Genomic DNA, 25524 nt, shown 5'->3' with positions numbered 1-25524 from the left:
TTTATAATATTTTTTTGTGGGTCACAAATATGCACATAAAACACATATATGACATATGTAATAACATATGTATGGATATTATTATTATTATTATTATTAAATGGTGTGTCCAAACAAAGTGAGAGAGAGCACAGTGATTTTAATACAATTTATTTCTATACATGTAATGGGATTGTAGTTTGAAGTCACACACATATATATATATTGTATAAATTTATATATAATATATATATATATTGTATATAATACGGTATATCACACACACATGGGTTAAATCTCATGTGCTAACAGTTTATTTTAGGTGATTTTTTTCTAGCGCCCAATATATTATGTTTTCCTAATAAATTTATGGTGTTTTTTTAGTATCATATTTATAGTCATCACAATTTAGACGTTTTATAGTTTAATAAAAACTATATATATGTAGTATATATATATATATATATGTATGTAGTTTTGTGTCCTCTCTTTATAGTCATAAAAATAATATATATTTATTATTATATGCTATTTATATATAATATATTATATATAAATATGAATTGTGGTGTATGTGTGTGTGTTTTTTTTCATGTGTTGCTATTATGATGCCTGAGTGCCATCCAAGTGCTTATAAGAGACAAACTCCAGGCCAACCATACCGTCCAAACGCTATTTATTTTGGCTATCGATGAGGCTGTGCCGCGCACTGTTAGGTTAGGATTGGTTAGAAAAATAATTATTATTAATATTTAAAAAAAATAAATTAGATGCAAAACAAGCATAATAATAAATAAAATGAAAGTTTTGTCAAAAAATATTTAAATGATATTTAAAGATTATTTTAACGGAAAAAATAAATTTTAAAAATATAAAGAAAATTATTTTTTTTGTATTTACAATATATATATATATAATTTGAAAATTGAATTTACAGTCTATTTTATCACTTGTCTATTCACAAACAAAATACTTTTTAAAATCCTATATCACATTATTTACATAAAATTATTATTATTATTATTATTACAATTTATTTATAAAATTATTATATGATTTAATTTTGTTGAATGAGAATAATAATAATAATAATACTAATATAAAAAACGTTTCTCATAAGGGATTTCTGTATATATATATATATATTTATATACAAATATATATAAATAAATAAATATATGTATACAGAGTTCGTGATCTTTTTCGAGCACTAAAAAATCAATTGCATTATATTATACACTATTTATTATATATATATATATATTTGAAGAGTGAGATTCAATTCCCAGAATATTCTTTTACATTATTGCTATTGTGTTCAATGTCTTCAATCACTACACAATATTTTCTGTATGTATTTGTTATACTACTATATACAGTATATTGAATATATTGTATATATATATATATATATACAATATATTGTTATTTTTCAGTATTTCAATTCAATTGTAAACAAGTGGTGTATAAATATACTGTGTATTTATACTGCAACACATACGGTATATGTATATACATATACTATAGGTATACCAATATATGTAGGTTTATTTCTCTGTGTATTTTGTTTATGTTTGTTTGTTTGTCTAAACAAACAGATAGGTCATTCATCACATAAACACACACACACACATACCCTGTCCGAGTCCCAGTGGCCCGACATTCAGCGATCCCGAGGCCTTATAATCAGCGGAAGTGCCAAACGCTTCATCGCTCATAGTATACATTCGCGATATGGTTGCCATACATTTGAACCGTATGTTAGCATTTTTGAAGTGCTATTATGAAGAAGTGTGGGTTTTTTTTTATATATTCATATCAATAATAATTATGAAAACAAATATATATTAATATATAAATAAAACTATTTATATACAAACCTTTTCGTTGGCTATAAACTTAAGACTCAGACTACTAGTCTCGAGTCCATCTGAATGAAGTGTTGTCGAGTATATTGTCTCGTATTCACTGCCAATCTGTTTATCAAATAATTTTTTGTATAAATAAATATTTATGATTTAAATCTTTTTTTTAAATGAGAAATTTTAATGATAACATTTTTATTGAGACACTTACCTCTTGATCATTAATATACCTGATATTATGATTAAAAACATTAATAATAATAATATCAGTCACCAAATGATATCCAAGTTTTGTTGGTTTGAAATAGAATATAAAAAAATAAATAAATTTATTACAATAACAATAGATATACAATATATATATAAAGTGTGTGTAAAGTGTCTGAAAGTTAATAAAAATTGGTAATCAAAGTAAAAGGACTACTATTACTACTACAACAACAACTACTACTACTATTACTCACCACTTTAATGACGCCGACGGCTTACTCTTAGCTGAAGTGCAATTCAATGATACTATAAAATTGATAGACACATAATTAGTAGGTGTGTGTATGTGTATGTGTATGTGTATGTGTATGTGTATGTGTATGTGTATGTGTATGTGTATGTGTATGTGTATGTGTATGTGTATGTGTATGTGTATGTGTATGTGTATGTGTATGTGTATGTGTATGTGTATGTGTATGTGTATGTGTATGTGTATGTGTATGTGTAATTGGGATAATAAATTACAATTAGAAATTTCCATAGAAATTTTCCCTAAATAAACTTTTACTGTTTTTTTTAATGAAAACAAAATAATATTTTCCCCAATAAATGTTGTTTTAATGAATTTATTTAATTAGAATATATATATATATATATTTTAAAACTTTTTAAATTTCCATTATTTTTTTAAAATTATTAATATCTTATAAATTTGGAAAAATCATTATTAGAGAAATTTTCTCGAAACGTTTCGCATTCAATTTCTGTGGGGAAAAATAGTCAAACACTATATCGGTTTATATATAAATTTATACAATAATAATAAAAGCGTTTAATATATTGTATCTTATATTAAGGTATACACTATGTTGTAACTCAACATTACTTTTTTCTTTATATATATCTATACTGTATATAATACCTATAAATAGTGATATAAATTCAGTGTTTAGTTGTATTACTTTTCTTTTAACACACAAAATAAGGTGTCTGTGAAAATAAAAACTGTCTTTCAATACATATTACACAATGTATAATAACACTGTCTATATGTGCTCTCAATGTGTTGGTCAGGGATGTCTGGGTATGACTTAGAAAGATAAAGTGAGAGAGAGAGGAAAGAGAGAGAGAGAGAGAGAGAGAGAGAGAGAGAGAGAGAGAGAGAGAGAGAGAGAGAGAGGATAAACATAATGATTGGCCACAAAAATACTGTAATAAAAATAATAATAAAAAAGAGGTTTCAATTTATGTAAAGAGCTATACATTTAAAACATAATGTTTTTTATTAGTTTTTTGTCTGTCATTACAGAATATTCTGTATGTGTGTGTGTTTTTTGTCAACAAAATGACTATAAAAGTAATAAATATATATATAAACTAATATTTTTTATAGAAATTTATTTTTTTTCATACAAAACATACAATTTTTGTTTTTTTTTGTATAAAATTGTTAAATGTTTTATATATACATTTTCTTTTTTTAAAAAAACCTAACTGTGCTATCAATAGACATACCTATTTGTCCCAATTTATACTTGGATTGTATGCCAGTAATTGATGGTCCTTGTGATGGCAATACTATATTATATAAAAAAACAATGTTTTAATTTATTATAACTTTATTATTATTTTATTTTTAGATTTATAAATAATTAATTAATATTAGAGTATTATAAATAACTTTTTTGTTTTGTTTTTATTATAATATAAAAATAAGTAAAATATATATTATATTATATGTCTTTTTAAATGAAATTTAAATCACATTCGTTTGAGATCTTAATTAATCAAACAAAACAAAAAAATAATAGTAAATTATTATTATTACAGTAAAAATTTGTTTTCAAAAAGCAAATACTAAAATACTAAACAAAATTTTTCCTGAAAAATTAATGAACAAAAAACATTAATCATTCAAAATATGAGAGATTTATTACTTTGCATAATAAACACTAATATATATACTGTATATACTGTATATTAAGAGCAATATTTTATGACTTAATAAAATAAAATTATATATTTTATATATATATATTTATATTCAAAGTATAAAAGATTAGCGTTTTTTGTTGTTGTTGTTATTATTGTTATTTTAAATGACATTTTTGTTACATATTTTCAATTCAAATGATATTAATTGTCTTTAATTATATGACAAACAATTAGAATTAGTATAATTTTTTTTTTTGTTATTAGCTTTTATTTCATTAATTTTATACTAATTGTCTCTAAAGTTTTATGTCTCTTACATATAGATAAATAACAATAAAATTGATAATAAATTTTAACAAATGGATAATAAAAAAAACATTGATTTTTGTTTTGTTTAATTAGTTAAATTATTTTTATTAGATACAAATATATAAGTTGAAGTGTAATAAATAAGTTTCAATATGTTTGCTAAACTTGATTATCATATAATACTGTATATATATATATATATATATATATATATAACTAATTTTCAAATAAACTTTTCAATTATTATGTTAATAAAAAAAATCAAAACGAAATTATCGTTTGATTTTTTTTGCTGTTAAAAGATTTTATACAAATCATTTGGAAACTATTTTTGACAACAAATATATATATAATATTATATATATATATCGATACAAAATCCTTTATGCATTGTTGTCAATGATAAGACAATATATATATAAGAGATTATTTGAATCACTGACTCGTAAACCCAATGATATTTTTGATGTCATTTTTGGTTGTGAATCCAAAAACAATATATATTGAATCAAATGATAACTATTTCATCGTTCAAATTATCACATAATAATAATAATAATCGTTTTTATGTATGTTTTTCTCTGATTAATATGTCATTAATATGCAATTCAGACTTATATTATCATTATTATTAGGAAATGTTATATAATATTATTAGATTTTATGATATTATATTCAAATTTATTTATATTTATAACTAAAGTATTTTATTTATTGCTGTATAATAAAGTTCTTACTATAAAAAACTATAATAAATACAAAATAACAAAAAAATTGGCTATAATTTTAATAAAAGTGAATATAATAGATAACATAATTATAATATTACTATTACTATAAGTAAGTATTAATACAATAAAACAGTATTTTATGAATATATATATACAGTATATCTATAGATATCTATTGTTATACTGTAAGTAAATACTTATATATAAATATAAATTATATGTCAATAATTAAATTACAATTTTGTTACTAATATATACAGTATTATATTTACTCAACAATACACGTTTAAACATTAATATTTATTAATAAAGTATATAAAAGTGATACTATCATATTAACAAAAAAAAGTCTACATAGATATATGCAAAACACTAATAAACGATTAAAAAAAATTACAATTATATTAAATCTATATTATATAAACATAAGTCATTATTATATTAAGTTGTTTTAAAATAGTTTTTTATTATTTTTTATTATTAAGTGTTTAATGCCTACAAATAGAAAGAGAGAGAGAGAGAGAGAGAGAGAGAGAGAGAGAGAGAGAGAGAGAGCTTTTTTCTTTCAATAGAAAAAATAATAGTTAATTGTCTGTAATTTTTCATATTATATATATTTATAAAGGCGTTTATAAATTTTTTTTTTTGTGTGCTATTATTTCACACACATATACACTTGAAAAACACTTATTCATTAAAAGAATAGTATCTTTTTTATTATTATTACTATTTTTTGTGTGTAAAAAATTTGTGATTCAATTATTCATTTTTTGCTTATATCTGTTTTAATTCAATGACAAAAAAAACTGTTTAAATATTACATTAAACATATGTGTGTGTAATGTTTACATTTGAGTGAACAAAAGATTTTACTTTTTTTGTTGTATTTAATTCATTGTATAATTTTTTTTATATTTTATTTTTTCATTACTATTTTCATAATAATAATAATAATAATAATAATAACTTAATTACACAAATACACAGAGATTTGTATGTATGTGTGTCTATAATACCGTGTAATACCCTTATTCGCACATACAGTACATTACATTAGAAATTATAATTATTAGACAAAAACAAACTTTTAGATCAAATACTCTGTATATACTGTAAAAATTTGTTTGCTATTATATAACTAAAATATTACACTATTTTCACAATATATTTAAACATATTTACATATCTATTATAGATTGTATGTCTCTTTTTGTTATATATTTTATTTGCTAATTAGTTTTGTTATAAAATATTTTTCTATTTCTTTGATTTTTCAATAAAATAAAACAACAAATACTAGTTGTTTTAGATTTATAATAATAATAAAAATAATTTTTGTGTAAACTATAAAATCAAAATTCAATTTATATCAAAACAAAATTTTTATTATTTATATGTCGTCTTTTGTGTCTCAAATAACACATATACAGCATATACTGTATATAAATATATAGTATATTACAGTATATTATAAGTTATATAGAAATTTTTGCATTCATTATCCACTAATTAGTACAGATGTGAACAATTAAATTAATTTGTTATATAATTTATGTGTGCTTTATATTAGATATATATATATACTGTAAGGTATAAAACAAGTACACATAATAATTAATTTTAACAACAAATAAATTTATATATATTTGTAAAAATTACAAAATCATTAGTACTTTATTAAATAACATCTCATTCAATGTGTATGTATAGTGTGTGTGTGTGTGTGTGTGTTAGAGTAAATTAAAAAAATTTAGTTTTATTAAATATATATAATTATATTTAATATATTTTAATTAGATTTGATTAAAGTCACAAACAATACACAATAGACTTAGAATGACATAAAAATTTCATATTTTAAATAAATAAATAAATGAAAAAAATATTTAGTAAATGAAAAATGACTTATTATTATTGTGTGACATAACTTTTTAATTGCTTTTATGTAATAAATTATTATTTTTTATTTTTTTGCTCAATAAATTCATTAATCAATTTGTTGCCTAAAAAATAAATATAATCCTAACTAATCAAAACAATGCAATCTCAACATTTATTTTTTATATTATTTTTTAATGTAGTTTAATAATAATATAGTATATATTTATTTAATGTTATAATTATTAATTATTAATACATTGATGATGACTATGCAGTTTTTTTTGGTAATTTATTAATAGTATTATTATTTTTTGATTTACTATATAATAGTTATTGTAGTAAAAAAAATTTGATCTAAAAGTTATTGAATTTAACATATTATTTGTAATGTCAACAACAACAACAACAAAATTTCTCAAAATTTTTATATCAATTGTTTTGATAGATTTTAATTTAATATCTAACTACAAAATACAATAATAATTATATATTTGAAAGTAGGTGTACTAAATAAATCGATAGGTTAGCTATTTAGTTAAAATGATAGAAACATTATTATTATTTTTCTCTACAATTTATATTGTAATATAAATTATTAATGAAAAGTAAAAAAAATGATTTTTTTAAGAGAGAGAGAGAGAGAGAGAGAGAGAGAGAGAAATATAAAATAATAAAATACACTGTTATATAAATATTAGTTTATGATAATAAATTTTGAACAGTGAAAAAACTAAAATAATTTATTGCATTTGATTTAATAATTTTGGGCACTCATTGCATAAATTATATTTGGGTTAATGAGCTCTACTGTTAAAATATATTAATATAATACAGAATATATATATACAGTATTTGAATATATATTTATATTTATAAGTCTAATGAAAATTCATGCAAATCTCGATATTATATATATATATACTGTAAATGTAGTGAAAATATATAACAAAAAAATAATAAAATAAAACAGTTTTTGATATGTCATTTGCGTTTAAACTATAAGCGCCACTAATATGTTAGTCAAACCACATTTACAATAATATTTTATGTGATCTACTGGTAATAATATATGTATATTACAGTATATATATAATGTATATATATATACCACTTGTATTGAGACATTACTTTTTTAAAATATATATATATATAATTCACACATAAAGTGCTCAAACATTTAATGGCATTTATATTCATCATTACTACAGAATATATGTACGATATATATATATATATATATATATATATATATATATTATATAACTTTTTTATGTATGTGTTTAACGTAGTGTTGAAAAAAATGTGTTAAAAAATGTCAACAAAAAAAACAGTTTTTATTTTTAGTGTAATTACCGGTCACTTCCAAAACCTTCTGTCCCTCTGCGGTCACAAAAGACGGCGCTTCGGCCGATACCTCACATCTATATATATATATACAGACACACAAAAAATGACAGAAAATTATTTATATATAATTATATTTAATAATAATAATTATAAAAAAATATTTATATATAAATTATATTTGTTTTATAAACGATTGCTACCAATACCTATAGAGACCGGCTGTATGGATGTCGACCTGTTTGAGAAACACCGAGTTTTTACCACTTCTCGATAGCTGTTTGGTTGAGTAAACATCACAAAAAATAGTTTAGTTTTAATTTTTGTTTTTAAAATAAATAAATATATTTTACAATATTTTAAGCTATATACTGTATATAAAGATAATGCCAATTAAAATTTTAAATTTGAGTAATATCATATACAGTTAACTTTACTTGCTAAGCAAGATAACTTAGTATACAGTTATATTATATTAGGTAAGTTATATACAGTACCTTGCTAAAGCATTATGAAATATTACTCAAATTTAAACTTTTAAATGGCATAAACTGTATATTATGGTATATTTTTTAAAAAAATATACAATATATATATATATATATATATATTGTGTATATTATAAATAAATAATAAAATTGTTTAATAAGTAATAATACTTACATCGACTCTAATGCCGGGAATCGGTAGGAACTGTCCGGGCGGCCAATCCTTTAGTAATTTGGTTGCAAAAACAAACAAACAGACAAACAATTAGATAAAACAAACCATTTTTTAATGTTTGTATTTTTTTTGGGGTTTTGCTTTTTGACTTTTATTTAATTAACTAATATATTTATTACAACCAAACATTAATACATTTAACATATTATATTATATCATATTATATATTATTAGCTCTCATACATACCTTTGGGACATATCTTGAGATTTATTAGTAGCCATGAGTTGTAGGGTTGTAATTGAAAAGTAAAATACGGTATTATTTATTATATATATATATATATATAATGTAGTTTATATATATATATAACAGTAATTATTAATTAGATTAATAACAAAAATAAACAAATATTATATTTAATAAATGTTAATGTATTTGCAGTAGTAGTTTACAGTGTAAACCAAATGTATATATGTTATAGCATAAGCTAACCTAACCTTAACTATTGCTTTAGTTGATTAAACAAAAATTGTTTTTTGAATTTATTATTTACAGGTATACTGTATTACAGCTCTATTATTACTACTGGTATTATTTTAACAAAATTGTTATTTTTGGTTAAATTTATTAAATATAAATATCATAATTATATTATTTTAACCTATAATATTTTTCATAAAATGTTTACTTTTTTATTTTGGGTAAAATAATGTTGCTAAAATTTTTTAATAATTAATAATGATTAAAAATATGTTTACTTCTAAATTAATGTATAAATACAAATATATTAACTTAATAATTGAATGATTATATTATTTATTATAGTTTTCAAAAATAATTATCAAGTTTATACTAAATATAGTATATTAAGTATTATGTAATCTATAAAAATTATTACAATTATTTATGACTATCTATAATTGAATTTATATTTTATTATAATTAATTATAATTACTACATGTAACATATATATATATATAGAAATTATATACTGTATATATCTATGTCTAATATAATACTGAAAATTTAATTTTAATTTTTAAAAAAAATTATTCAATTCATTTACTTACCGATAAAATTCGACATCATTTTTATACCTAAAAAAATAGTTATTAGAGAAATGGGAAAATAAAATAAACAAAAATTAGTCAACATTTTATTTTTTTTAAAAAACAAATAACAAACAATATTCACAAAATCCATTAATAATGCACTTATAATATATTAATAATTAAAAAAAAAAATTATAAATAAAGCAAAAAATAGATATCAATTTAAATATTAATATATATTTTTTTTATTATAAGTCAAGTGAACTTAAATTATTGACTGTATATATAAGCTGTATATATATATATATATATATATATATATATATGTACAGTATATTAATATTGTATAATATCATCTATCTATTAATGGACATACCATTTAACTGAGTATAGTCTATCATCACCCAGGTCGTATGAGCATGTTAATTCAACTGATTCGCCCACGTATGATGGGGACGGCACGTCCAGCATAATCAGCCTCAATGATACTACACTATGAGCTAAATAAAACATAATACATGAAAAAAATTACATTGATAATAATAATAATAAATTTAAGTATACTGGTGTGTATATTAATAGTATATGAAATATAATTATTAATTTTATAGTTAATTATTAGTTAATATTATCATTTTTTTACATTGTGTATACTATTATATTACACGTGTCTGTATAATGTAAAACAAACAAACAAAATAATGTGAAACTAATGACTAAAAGTAGAAATTATATATATTTTTAAAAAAATATATTTTTATTTTATATATATTTTATATTGACTTTATCTCCTTAAAAAAGGCTTTTATAAGATTAAGTTGTTTGTAATAAAATTTATGTATTTTTTGAAATTAATTATTTTCTCTCTCTCTCTCTCTCTCTCTCTCTCTCTCTCTCTCTCTCTCTCTAGCAATAGTGTAAAACTGAAAATATTTATATATATAAAAAATGCAAATTTTTCAATACATCATCAAATCATAGATAAGTGTTTAGAGAGTTTGGGATTTGTAATGCATTTATCATATATTTTATATATACTGTATATAAGATTTTTTTTTATTTGAATTTCTTTTTTTACACAAATATATATATAAAAGATTTTATAAGAAAATTGATTTGTAGACAACTTATGGTTAATCTTTCAAAAATAAATCTTTTTTAATGTCTTTATTAATATTGTTATTTTATATATATATTGTATACTTATATTAAAAATTTATTTTTTATATAAAATTATTATAGTTTTTATCAATAATAATTATTTTATTTTTAAATTTTTAAAAATTATTACTAATATTAATGTTGACTTTAATTAATTGAAATTGAATAATATACTTAATAATAAACTATATATATTGTGTATGCTGTATATATTATACAATATAATCAATATTTATATTAAATATAAAAATAAAATTTATAATAAATTATCATATGTTTACATAAATTTAATATACTATTTATGGTTATATATATACTGTATAATTAATTTATAGCATAACTTATCGTTGGCTTAGTATTATATAAAAAAAATTTGATTACTTTATCTCAAAAATTAATTTTATTAATTTAATAAATCTAGAAAATTAACACCTTGTTTAAAATTTAACAATTATAATATATAAGTTAATTAAATTATTTCTAATTTATAAATTTTGTAGATTACTATTAAAGATTATAAACTATTTTTTAAAAACAAAATAACTGATTAATAGATATGTTTACTATATATATATATATATATAAAGTATTGAAGGTATTTAATTATATTTTTTGTGGAAACTAATGGCAAAAATTAATTAAAATAATTTTTTAAAAAAATACATTTTATAATAAATAATAATAATAAATAAAAACTTACCAAATATGAGCAGAAATAGTAGAAATAATAAGTAAAACATAGTTTTTTTTCAATTATATGGTTTTGTCAACACAACAATAGACGAGTGATCGGAAATTTGATACATTCGGCTGATAACGACATCATTTTGCCAGCACTGGTAGCTGAACAACACCAACACAACAGCAGCACAGGGATAGACACAACACCGTAGACAACGATGACGACGACAACTGTGCCGACAATAATGGCATTCCCTTTAAATCTCTAAGTTTTTTGAGAGAAAAAAATATATATATTATATAAAAAATGTTAAAAGTTTTGCATTAAAGTATGCATTTTTCAAGATTATGGCTATACTATTGAAAATAGCATTTATTTATTTATATATATTTATTTATATTATATTTATATATATATACAATCAATTTATAGGTAGATAAATAATCTGTAAAATAGAGAGAGAGAGAGAGAAAAAAAGAGAGAGAAAAAAGATGTCCTATTGTTGGCAAACGTAAGAAAAAAAGTTTTCAAACAAATAAAAGGTCTCCAAAAAAAATAACAAAAAAACTAGTTTTTATTGTAAAAGATTGATGTATTTGTGGCCCAAATAGTCGTCTACTCAATCCTTTAAGATTTATTTTGGGCACTCAATAGTGGTGTTTGTGTTTCAAAAAACTTTTTTATTTTTTTTTTATTTGGCGATCAAAATGAATAAAAAGCGTATCTTTTATATTATGCGTGTTATATGTATAAAGAAAATAAACTATTGCCTAAAGAGTCAAATATATATATATATAAATAATTTTTTTTGGGGCCAAAAGTTTAACCGTATGTTTATTTCGGTATAATATAAATGTTTTTTTTGTGTGTCTAATGAATGATATGTACTATGTTTTGTGTATATATATATATATAAATTTATATACAATACATACACACAAAATAGATAGATAGAGAAAAAAAATCACAATTTTTGTTACTACTATTTAATATATTTAATGTATAAAATATATATATACAGTATACACACAATGATAATGTATATAAACATATATTTTATGTGTGCGTGCGATATACCCGTGTGTTTGTATTGATTCAAACAAATAATAAAAAAATAGTAAAATATATTTTTATTTCTATTGAGAATAATATAACTTTTTTTTTTGAACAAAAAAACAGATTCTATAATTCAATTGTAAAGAATTTAAGAATATTCTGTTATAATATTATACTTAAAATCTTATATACTTAGTATTATATATATATATATTTATGATATTATATATCTCTATATTTTATTATTTTAATATAAATTCATTTTCAATATTATTATTATTATTACTAGTATTAATAATATTATCATAAATAATTTAATGTTACTATTGATTATTTATATATTCATTATCTTAATTCAGATACTGATTTATATGTATCAAATGACCTCAATTATTATTATTGTAATAATAATAATGTATATGATATCAATTGATTGATTGATTTGATTTGTTGATTATTATTATTATTATTTGCAAATGACATGCATTTCATTAATATTTTTTATCTAAATAATAGATAATATATATATATATATATATACTGTATATTTTATTCTATGTGTTATAACATTTAAATATTATATAATAAAAATAAAATTATTAAAAACATTATCTAATTAATAAATACAAAAGTTATAATAATAATAATAACAATAATAATGATGTTATTTCTATACAATTATTGAAATTACTGTACATTATATTTGATTGTGAAATAGCTATGTAATGCAGTGAAGCGTCATTTAAGGAGATACTGTATTAAATATAAAACTACAGTTTTATTATAAAAATATTTATTAAAATTAGATAAACTATTATAGTATTTGCTATGTTTTTGTTAAACTGTAATTGAAATAACAATATATACAGTATTTATAATTTATAACAAATATTTATAGCATACTATTTTAAATAATACAAATATTAATAATAATCTATATTTATTATATTATATTTTTGTTATCTACTCTTTTTGCTCTAAAAAACATTTAAACATTTAGCCAAATAAAATAAAATAACTATACAATGCATAAATATAATACCAAAAAATATGAATTAAGTTATTATTATTGTATTATTATTATTATTATTTAATATAAATATGTTTAAATACAAATTAGTTTACTATAGGGATTGAAAATTATTATTTAAAAAAATGTTTTATATTACTGTATTTGAAATACTATTTCAAATACTAAGCGTAGAGTTAAGTTAATTTTGAATAATTTGAAGAAAAAAAATTTAATAATAATTTATTTAATGAATAATTTTTCACACAACAAATGGCAGTCAACAAAAAAATAAATAAACTTTTTATTTTAGTCAAAATAATTTTATTTTTAAATCCTTCAAATATATATATATATAATAAATATATATTTATATACAATATATATATATATATAGTATATATAAAATTTTGGAGTCATTTCTGTAAAATTCATTCACAAAACTCATCCATCAAAACACAAACCAAAAAAAGTCAAAGTCGTTGAATGAATTCAATATTTTTTTTATATATATGCAATGCATTGCTTTACTATACAATAGTTATTATACACTGTATATACTGTACACTGTGTTTGTGTATAACAAAAATAAATATAAGTGAAGTTCAATAAAATGAAAATCCAAACAAATCTATTGTTTTTTTTTTTTTGCTTTTAAGTTTTTATTTTGATTTTTTCTTAGTTTAATTTGTTTAGGTTTTATATATATATATATATATATATACTGTTATTAATAAATAAAATGCAATTCAAATATAAATAATTCACTGCTTGAATGATTTTATGAGAAGCTTAATATATTAGATTTTTATAACTTATAAAATATACTGTATATTATTATTTTTAGTTATTTTTGTTGTTGTTGGTGGTATTAAATCAAAAATAATATATATATATATATATATAGTTTATAATATATATATAAAGTTTAAGATTTTTGTATTTTATTCTATATATATATATAAATCTTTAATTTTATTTGTTGCATTTAAATTGCCTATTTAATTTAATTTTGCACAAAAAAATAAATAATACAATTTATTTTTATAAATAATTTTTCAAATTTATTATAGTTTGTCCCTGTATCAATTTATTATTATTATATTTTATTTTCAACTAAATAAAATTGAAATATATAAAAAATAAATGATAGATGGGCCAGACTTTTGTTTCAATAAGACAATCAAATCAAAAAATACATACTATTTCTATGAAATATAATGTACTGTATATTCACTTAATATATATATATATATATATATATATATATATATAGTATATGTTTATTATATGAAATGATATATCTATACTAATAATAGATAAGTAGATTATATGAATGCCTTACATAATATATTATTTATGTATAGCGTGTGTGTGTGTGTGTTTGGACTCAAATATTGTTATCCCAGTGTCCACACCAGTCATAAACAATTTAAAGCTCTATCGCTTTTCAAACACCATTATATATATATTATATTATAAAAAATAATATATATATGTGTGTGAAACTTATATTTCTGCTATTATGACACCCCTTGAAAGCTATTAAAAATTATAGCCTACATGTGCTCTCTCTCTCTCTCTCTCTCTCTCTCTCTCTCTCTCTCTCTCTCTATTCCTCTTAAATCAGTGTATTTTGGATCATATGATATAATACTCTACTCTAAGGAGAATCATATGTCGATTTATACTCTAAAACTAAAAGTATTATTAATCCATAGGATAGGAAAAAAACGTAAGTTTGTTATATATTAGTTAGTTTGTTAATGCAAACTAAGTTTGTTTTTTTTATCAAATAAAATCATATATATAAATTTTTTCCCCAACAAAAAAAAAATAGTATTACTAGAAATCAATTCAATCTCCGCTTGGGATTCACTTTCATAGCAATAAAATATATTTGACTAAAAAATAATATATTATGAAATATATATATGTATACGATATATGTATACCATATATATAAATGGATTTATAAGTAATGCACACATAGGCTATAATCCTCAAAAAAAACTAAGGGCTATAGTGAGGACTAGTAGTAGTTTTTTTTAATGTAAACGCTTTTATGATTTATGTTTTTCATGCGAGACATCACATGTATATATATAAACATATGAGTGTTTGTTAGGCCTTAAAAAACTAATATGTGTACCCAACAACAAAAAAATCCAACGGTGCTATCATATGGGCCAACAATGTGTGAGCGTATGTTACTGTGTATAAAACTTTCATATATGGCTAAAGTTTTTTTTATTAAAAAAAACTATTTCAAACTATTTTTTCAATTTCAATATATATATATATAATATATATTTACACAATCAAAACTTCTAATATTATTATAAATTATTATTTATGATATATATACAGTATATTACATATTAGTATTGTGTGAATATGTTATAAGAGCTTATATATTATTTATTGAATAACTCATTTATTTTGACTATAAAAACAATACCTCTCATCCATGAGATATTCATATATATATATATAATATGTATATACAGTAAATATTAGATATAAAAGAGAGATAACTTGAAATGATATGTACAGTCAATAAAGCTGTATATAATTTATATATATATATACAAAGAATATTTAATATTAATATTAATATATCAATATATATTATTACATAAATAAATATCCTATCATTATTAGATTTATCGTTATTTTTTTTGTTGCAATATTAATTCAAAACACACAAAAAAACTGCAATATATATATAACAGTGTTATACACTTTATTATTAATATTATTATATTGTGAAGTTATAATTAAAACAATTTATGATTTTAATGTTGCGATTAGTTTTATTTTTATTTTATTATTATTTTTTTTGTTTTGTGCTGAGACTAGCATTGAATAAATTGATTGGAAACAATATATGTATATATACAGTATAAATTGTATTTATATAGTTTTATATAAATATTACTAGACTCTGTCAACTGTGAAACAATAATAATAATTAGGGGCTATACCTATGCATACTAGCATAAAAAACTATATATATATAATATATATATATATATATAAATGTATATATAATAGTGATATTTATATGTTATAGAAATCAGATAAAGGCTTTAATAATTTATTGTCGACTCGAGTTTTATGTCAAATTCATGAGCTTTTTTTAGAGTCGATTATAATAGCAATAAGTATACTATAAGTATAAAGGCATTGTATATCTACTAATATATGGTAGAAATATATATATATATAGTAAACTGAATTTTGTTAGTCTAAAAAATAGTTATATACAATATATATATATATATTGAATATAATATACAGTATATAAATATAATACAGTTTGGGGTGGAGTCGAGCAAAATGATCCTAACAGCTGCCATATACTGTAAATACAATATATATATATATATAATATACTGTATATATTGCAAGTTTAGCTTAATTTTTTGTTTTTGGTGCTATTATTTCCAATATATATATTTTTTAATAGTTACACACATATTTAATAATATCGCAAAATTGCCATATTATATTATAATGGCCCACCACTACTCCCCTCCCCCTCTACTTCAAATAATATATTATTTTTTGTCCCATCAAAATGCAGTGTTTAAAACTTTGTTAAATTTTTTGTTTGTTTTCATATGTTTGCTAAACATAGTCATCCAATAGTTGTGCCAAACAATTAAAACCACTTTTGAATATTAAAAACAATATTAAAGTGCTTTAAAAATTATATTATATAATATTTATTATGTTATAAAGTATTTATCCTCTTTTGTTATACACTGAAATACACAAATACATTGAAAATTATTGTTTACTAATTTTTACAAATAATATTCAATTAAATATAGATTAACAGTACTTATGATGATATAAATAGTAATATCTTTATAATATTGGCATTAATATGGTTTTATGGTATGTTTAAAACAATTAGTTTAAATTTGATTTATTAGCTATTTTATAGTCAATTTATATATGAATTTTCAGTATATAATTCTTATAACTAATTAATTTCACTAAAAAAAAATTTAAATTATTATTGAAGTTAATTATAATCATTAACAACATTTTTATTTTAGACCTAATTATTATTTAATTTTATAGCAATACTACTGTATATTTGAATACTATGTTTAAATGAATATAATTTGTTACAAATTTATATTTCAAAAATATTTTAGTACTATTTTTAGTACTAAAAATAAATAATTTTGTTGTTACTTTGTTTTCATTTATGATTAATTTTTAAATGTATAAATTTAATGAATTTATTATTTGATGTGCACAAAATATATATATATATCATATATTGTTACATGTATTAAACATTAATAATAATAATAATATATTATTAATGAATTTCTATAAATAAATAGTAGCGACAAAAAATAGTTTTCACAATAATAATAATAATAATAATTTTAGTTACATAAAGTAATTGTCATTTTGAGACTAAAATTTTGTTTTGTTTTTGTGTTTTAATTGGATTGAAAAATCAGTTGTTTCAGTGACTGGTTTAACAAAACGCAATGCACTTGTGGCCAATTCATGGCACCGTTAGTTTTATGAGTAGTTTCCTAATAATAAATGCCAATATATATATATACAGTATATACAATGTATAAGTATGTGTCTGACTTTTATACTCTGTTTTTTATATATAAAAAAAGTTATTATTATTATTAATTAATTATAATTTATTTAATGCAATAAAATAAGATACCATATACTGTATATATATATACACACACACATAATAGCCAGCAGTATTGATAAATATTAAATTATTATTGTACAGTAAATTATTACAATGTTTAATATCTAAAATAATAATAATATTTTCAATTTTTGTTAATAATATATATAACAAAAAAAATTCAATATTACGTGAATTGACATTCAATTGTTATTATATATCTGATACATCATAATCTATTTAAAGAGCACACACACACTAAATATATAAATTAAAAAACAAAAAAAAATATTGTATCAAATTGTATATAACTATAATAATTAAATGATTTTTTTGTGGTTGTAATAAACGAGTTTTGAATTACTAAAACTATATTATAATTATTGTCATTAGTGTTTAGAAAATAGTAAATCACTGTAGTTTTTAGTTTATTATTTTCAACCACAAATAGGCAACACATTTATTATTATAGATATATATATATTAAATCTATAATATTGATCATACATTTAGCTAACAATTAAACAGATATATATATATATATATATATATATATATATACTGTATATATTTAAGTAATATTATATTGTATAGTACAATATAGTAGATAAATTGGTATTATATATAATATATATATTTTTTATTTTATATAAAATGTCTATAGGCTATCCATTACATTGTTTTTCTATTTCAATTACAATTGACGTATATATATACTGTATATATAGTACAAACATATTACACTATTTTATATAATAAACATAAACACAACACAAATCACTGTTTAGTCTCAAATCACATCATTTAAGTGCTCGCAAAACATATTATAAACACAAAGAAATAGAAAGAAAGAAAGAGAGAGAGAGAGAGAGAGAGAGAGAGAGAGAGAGAGAGAGAGAGAGAGTAAAACTCATGAAAACATTTTGCGCTGAAAAGACATATCATTGTTAACAAAAAAAAAAGTTCACTTTTTTCATAACTCACTTGATTTTTCTCTAGTAGTAGTTGTAGTTATAAGTGGATAGTTATATAAACTGCTTGTTTTAATAGTGAGTGAGTGAGTGAGTGAGTGAGAGAGAGAGAGAGAGGATTGGATAACAACACAATGAAAAGAGATCTCTTTTTTGTCTATTAAGTGAAAGTATAGTTTATAAGAATAAATGAGAGTAAAAATTTTTTTTATAGTAATTTATTATGTGGTTTTACTCAATACACATCACATTCATAACCATAATATACAGTATATAAGAATATATATATATATATATATATTCTTGTATTCAACACAACACAGAATATATATATTTTTTTATATTGTATTTATGGCAAACAATTTGTTGATTTTCAACAAAAAACATTTTTGTTTATCCGCATATATACTGTGTGTGTGTGTGTACTGTATATACAGTTATATTATATATTCCTAAAAATAAAGAATCATTTACTCAGAAAACAATAATACAATCAACCAAAACATAGTATTTAAGTTATTTAAGTTTTTTTTCGGTAGTTTGTATGTATGTATGTATGTATGTGTGTGTGTATATATTGTTTTTCAGTGGACGGGTATCAAACACACACACATACACAACACACACAAACATACCGGTACATACATACATACATTTGATAACAAGGAAGGGATCACTGATTAAGGGAAATCCAAAAGCAATTGTATTTGCTTTATATATATATATATATATATATGTATATATGGGAGAAGCAAATAATATCAATATATACTTCTTAAAAACAATACGATTTGATTTGTGGCTCACGAAAAGGCTTAGGCACTGGCGGGTCAGTCCTATCGGCAAAATTTATTAAATCCAAGCACGCGATACATGTATGTGAGTGTATGTGAGTCCGTGTCTATGATTATAGCTGTACTGTTATGTACTTATAAATGATACAATATATATATATAAACAATATATTATACTGTAGATGCACGCTATTTACTATAAGTATGATATAGTCTATGATATAGCTAGCGATGCACAGGGCTGTCACCACAGTTACCTACAGTTTTCAGAGAGAGAGAGAGAGAGAGAGAGAGAGAGAGAGAGAGAGAGAGAGAGAGAGAGAGAGAGAGAGAGGAGAGAGAGAGAGAGAGGGAGAGAGAGAGAGACCCGACTGTGCCAATGCACTCATGAGACTCTTCTCATTAAAAACAATCACTATATCATTATTTTATTATTTTAAATATTAGTATTATTATTACATACATACACACATACAGCTCATAATATACATAATATTATTTATAATAAAATTATAATTTTTTTTTAAATATAGTTTTTATTCATTCAAATTCAATATTTTTGTTTTATTGACTTTATCTGAGTATCAGATATTAATATATTTTTTGAATTTATTAACATTTATATATTTATTATACAGTAATTATATTTTATAAGCAACTATACATATATATAAAATTGAAGTAAATATTTTTTCACGCACACAAAAAATACTTAAAAAATAATTTTATATTTCATAAAATAATATGTTTTGTTTTGATAGATAAATTTTATACTTTAAGATATTTATATATATATAATATTTTTGTTTGTTTGCCCATTGAATTAATTTATTTGTTAAACGATAGAGACATAAATAAAATGATTGATATTTTTGCAAAACATACAGATAAAGATAAAGCTTAATATTTCATAAAAATTGTTTTTATGACAAATGTTTTAACAGTGTTTTTCCTCTCTCTCTCTCTCTCTCTCTCTCTCTCTCTCTCTCTCTCTCTCTCTCTCTCTCTCTCTCTCTCTCTCTCTCTCTCAAAGTTATTGTTATACATTTAAAAATGAATTTATATATATATATTATAATATTATAATATCATATGTATTATTATATTTAATATAATAAAAATAGTGCATTTAATAGTAAAATCATATATAATATATATAAATATTTTTTTATTATTAAATGCTTTCATTCAGGCTTTAAATTCCTTTTTAATTAATAATATAAAATATTTTTTTTTATTCCTAACGTATTATTATTATTATACTGTATTAGTAATAAACTTAGTTTTTTTCATTTTCTCTCAATAATATTTCCAACAATATTTATTCAGTGATTTAATCCCTCAAATAAAATACACAGAAATTTGAGATTTTTCTTTAATAAATTCTATATATAAGCAAAATATATAAAGTATAGTAAATATAATAATAATAATATAAATTTTTGTAGATATACTTTTAAAATGTAAAATAATATAAAAAAACCCTATATTATAATCTGTACATATATTTTTTATTATTATTATTATGTAGAAAAATTATATTAATATATTTTTAAATACCAAACCAATTGTTTAAATTACTACTACTACTACTACTAATATTATGTCATTCAAAATATTATATATATATATATATATCGGAATTTGTTTTTCAAATGCCATTTAATCGTTTCTATTGTTCTGTATTTATTAACTTTTCAAATAAATAAATTATTTTTTTATATAATAAATCCTTTTTTTGACTTAACATTTAATATATATATATATATATATGCAGAGAGAGAGAGAGAGAGAGAGAGAGAGAAAGAAAGAGAGAGAGCGAGAGAGAGAGAGCTATTTAGTAGACATACATAAGCCCATGACATGTATTGTGACATAACTAAACATAATATAAAACTTTTATGTTTATCAATTAAAGCCATTAATCAGATAAACAGTTACTTAGTTTTATACAATTATTTTTTATATAATAATAATAATAATAATACAGTATTTTATTATTTTTCTTATATTTTTGTTGCTGTTATTGTTAATTATTAATTAAAATGCTAATAAAACAATTAAAATTTAATAAAATTTACTTTAAATTACATTAATTTTTTAAATTATAAATGTTTTCAAAAAAAAGTTAGAAAAGACATTAAATAAAATTATTTGAATTAAAAGTATGCGATAAATATTATAAATGTTTTAATAATTTTTAGAAAAAATTTATTATTATTATTATTATTATATAATATGTTTGACAGTATTTTTACTATCAATAATATTTAATAGAGTATATATTGACTTAAATTTGTTACTTATACTGTATTTTTAATTTATAAAATCAATAAAACTTTCTATTTTTTACTTTTACTAATAAACGTAAGTAAAAAGTAACGTGAATAATAATATATTAATAATATTATTATTATTAATAATAATATATTTTTAATGCAAATAAAAATATTGAAAATTGCAATAAAAAAATAATTGTCACTTAAAATTAATATTATTATTATAAAATTTTTATTATTATAAATACAGTAAATAGTAGATAAGTTTATTTTTAAAAATAGAAAATATTATGTTTATTTGCTAGATATGCAAATTTTTATTATTATTTAAATAATTTTATAAAATTGCAAACATTCAATATATACATAAATATAATTTATATATATATACATAATTAATTATGTTTATTTTATATAACCAACAATTTAATTTTAATATATAAACATAACATATTATTATATTGTTATTTTAAAATTATTATTTTTTAAAAAAATAACATTTAGCAATGTTTATTAATGTGTGTGTGTTTTTAAAAAAAAATTAAATACTAATATTATTTACTTTAGTTTAACAATCTTAATTGAAAATTATTTTAATAATAAATTTGTTTAGGCAAATTGCCAAAATAGTTAAGTAACAAAACTTTAAAATGTTTAGTTAAAGTTTATATATATATACTGTATATATATATATATTAATTATATAAATAATATAAATTTATAACAATTTATTGTGCAGTATATTAGTGTATATACTATATACTGTATATATATAATATATATATATATATAAACACAAGTTTTAATTGAAAAATGAAACCCTTTTGTAAAGCAAATTATTTATAACTTATAGTTAGTTTTGTTTATTATTATTATATAATACTTACACTTAACTGTTTTAAATGTATACATAAGTGAAACACAATTTGCTTTTATGAAAATATCTTTATTTTTGTCGCATTGTTTTTTTTTGTTTATTTTTGTAAACATTTTATTATAACATAATTTCTATGTTTAAATGTGTTGTTATATTATTATTATTATTATTATTTTATCTTAACTTTATTCCCCCCCAAAAAACTGTAGTTAATTATTCTATGCATTTAATTTATTTTTCTCAGAAAAATACTTTATATTTTTGACATTAATAATTAAAATATTTTACTGTATATGCAGTATATTTACTCTATAACTATATGTATATAATTTAAATATACAAAAGTTTTTAATGCTTACAAATAAATAACTTGAAAAATAAATATACAATAAAAATATTTTCTTTAAACATTACTATTATGTTTGCATAGTTTTATTATGAAAAATATTATACATTATATGTATGTATAATACTGTAATATATATATATATATATATACATTATTTACTATGATTTGCATAAAATTGATATTTAGAAATACAATGCAATTTACAATACAGTATAAATTATAACTTAATATTTTAATTTTTATACATTATTAGTACAATTACTAATACTATATATATATATATACTGTATGTTTAGTTTATATGTGTCTTATATGCTTTAAGGACACCAAAAAATTTATAATAAAAAATAAATAAATAAATGATCAATGAATATGCATTATATATAAATATAACAATACATGAATATCTCTAAGGTATCAAAATAAATGGTAACAATGAATAAATGAAATAGAAATGTATGTATAAGTTATTTATATATATTTTTTTATAAAAAAAGTATAAAAGTCAAAAAAGTTTATCAAACAAAACTATATATACATTTTTTTTGTTGGTATATAAACTATAATAAATTTAAAACTTTTTTTTAGTGAATTGAGAATAAAAACGTGTAAAATATTAACTTTTATTTGATATGAAAAAAAACAATAGGAGTAGTAGTAGTAAGTTATCAAATAAATATATTTTAGTTATAAATATATATAAATATATACTGTAGTAATACAATAAAAACTTTAAGTACTACTACTACTACTACTACTACTACTACTACTACTACTACTACTACTACTACTACTACTACCACTACTACTATTAAGGGATTGACTGTTGGGATAAGTGGACAGTTGTCTTACATGTTAGAGTAATACATACACATACAGACAATAACATCATAAAGTATTTAATATAATTTATATATTATATTATTATTTTATAAAGTGAAAGACATTTGACATAAGATATCAATTTAACGACAAGTTTAATCTGAGAGTTCAACTAATAAATAAAAATTGTTTTTTTTCTCTACACTAATTGATTAAAATAAAAACATTTGAAAAAAACATATGTTTAAAAATAATATATTTCGAAAAAAATATTTATATAATATTATCATTAATTTATAATAAACTTCATAAATAATATTAAATATTGTATAAATTATTAACTATTTTATTTTGTTAACAATCTTAACTATGCCAAATAGTTAAAATAAATTAATGTTTTAAATGTTTAGTTAAATTATATAGATATTTATATAAAGGTATATTAAATACATAAGTTTTAATGGGATTAAAAAAAATGAGAGAAAAAGTTACTAAAAAAGTTAATAATTTTATAAAAAAAAATTTGCGACACAAATACAATGTATACTATCATTTAATTTTGAAATTGAATGCATTATCAATATATATACTGTTTTTTTAAAAAAAATCTAATGATATACTAAATGTAAGTAACAAAACAAACTATTTATTTAAATTTATGACAACATTTTAATAATAATAATAATACTTAAAAAAATGTTTAAAAATTTCGTTGACTTACCGACAAAAACGATGCAAAAAAAAATATTCAAAAAATACTTATCCCAAGTGTTTGTGTCTCACATAACATATCTAAATAATAACTGTTATTATTAATTGCTGGTCAACAACAACAACATTATCATCACAACAGTGTTGAGGCTTTA

General features: G+C 19.7%; 1 protein-coding gene across 1 annotated transcript; it reads right to left on the bottom strand.

Moving 5' to 3' along the window:
- Positions 1-558: 558 nt before the first annotated feature.
- Positions 559-25524, bottom strand: LOC128964500 (endothelial cell-selective adhesion molecule-like). Its single transcript, XM_054311113.1, has 14 exons — positions 25380-25524; positions 11833-12078; positions 10348-10471; positions 9990-10016; positions 9165-9177; positions 8918-8965; positions 8464-8531; positions 8264-8331; positions 3570-3632; positions 2309-2360; positions 2056-2074; positions 1860-1955; positions 1616-1757; positions 559-688 (listed from the first exon to the last, which is right to left on the bottom strand). The coding sequence occupies exons 2-14, from the start codon at positions 11870-11872 to the stop codon at positions 570-572; spliced, it is 879 nt and encodes a 292-aa protein (XP_054167088.1). The 5' UTR covers positions 11873-12078; positions 25380-25524; the 3' UTR covers positions 559-569.

Source organism: Oppia nitens, unplaced genomic scaffold (genome assembly GCF_028296485.1).
Source record: "Oppia nitens isolate AA-2021 unplaced genomic scaffold, nextdenovo-longstitch-racon4-pilon3 scaffold9_pilon_pilon_pilon, whole genome shotgun sequence".
Classification (NCBI taxonomy): domain Eukaryota; kingdom Metazoa; phylum Arthropoda; class Arachnida; order Sarcoptiformes; family Oppiidae; genus Oppia; species Oppia nitens.
This window is presented reverse-complemented; position numbering and strand designations above follow the sequence as displayed.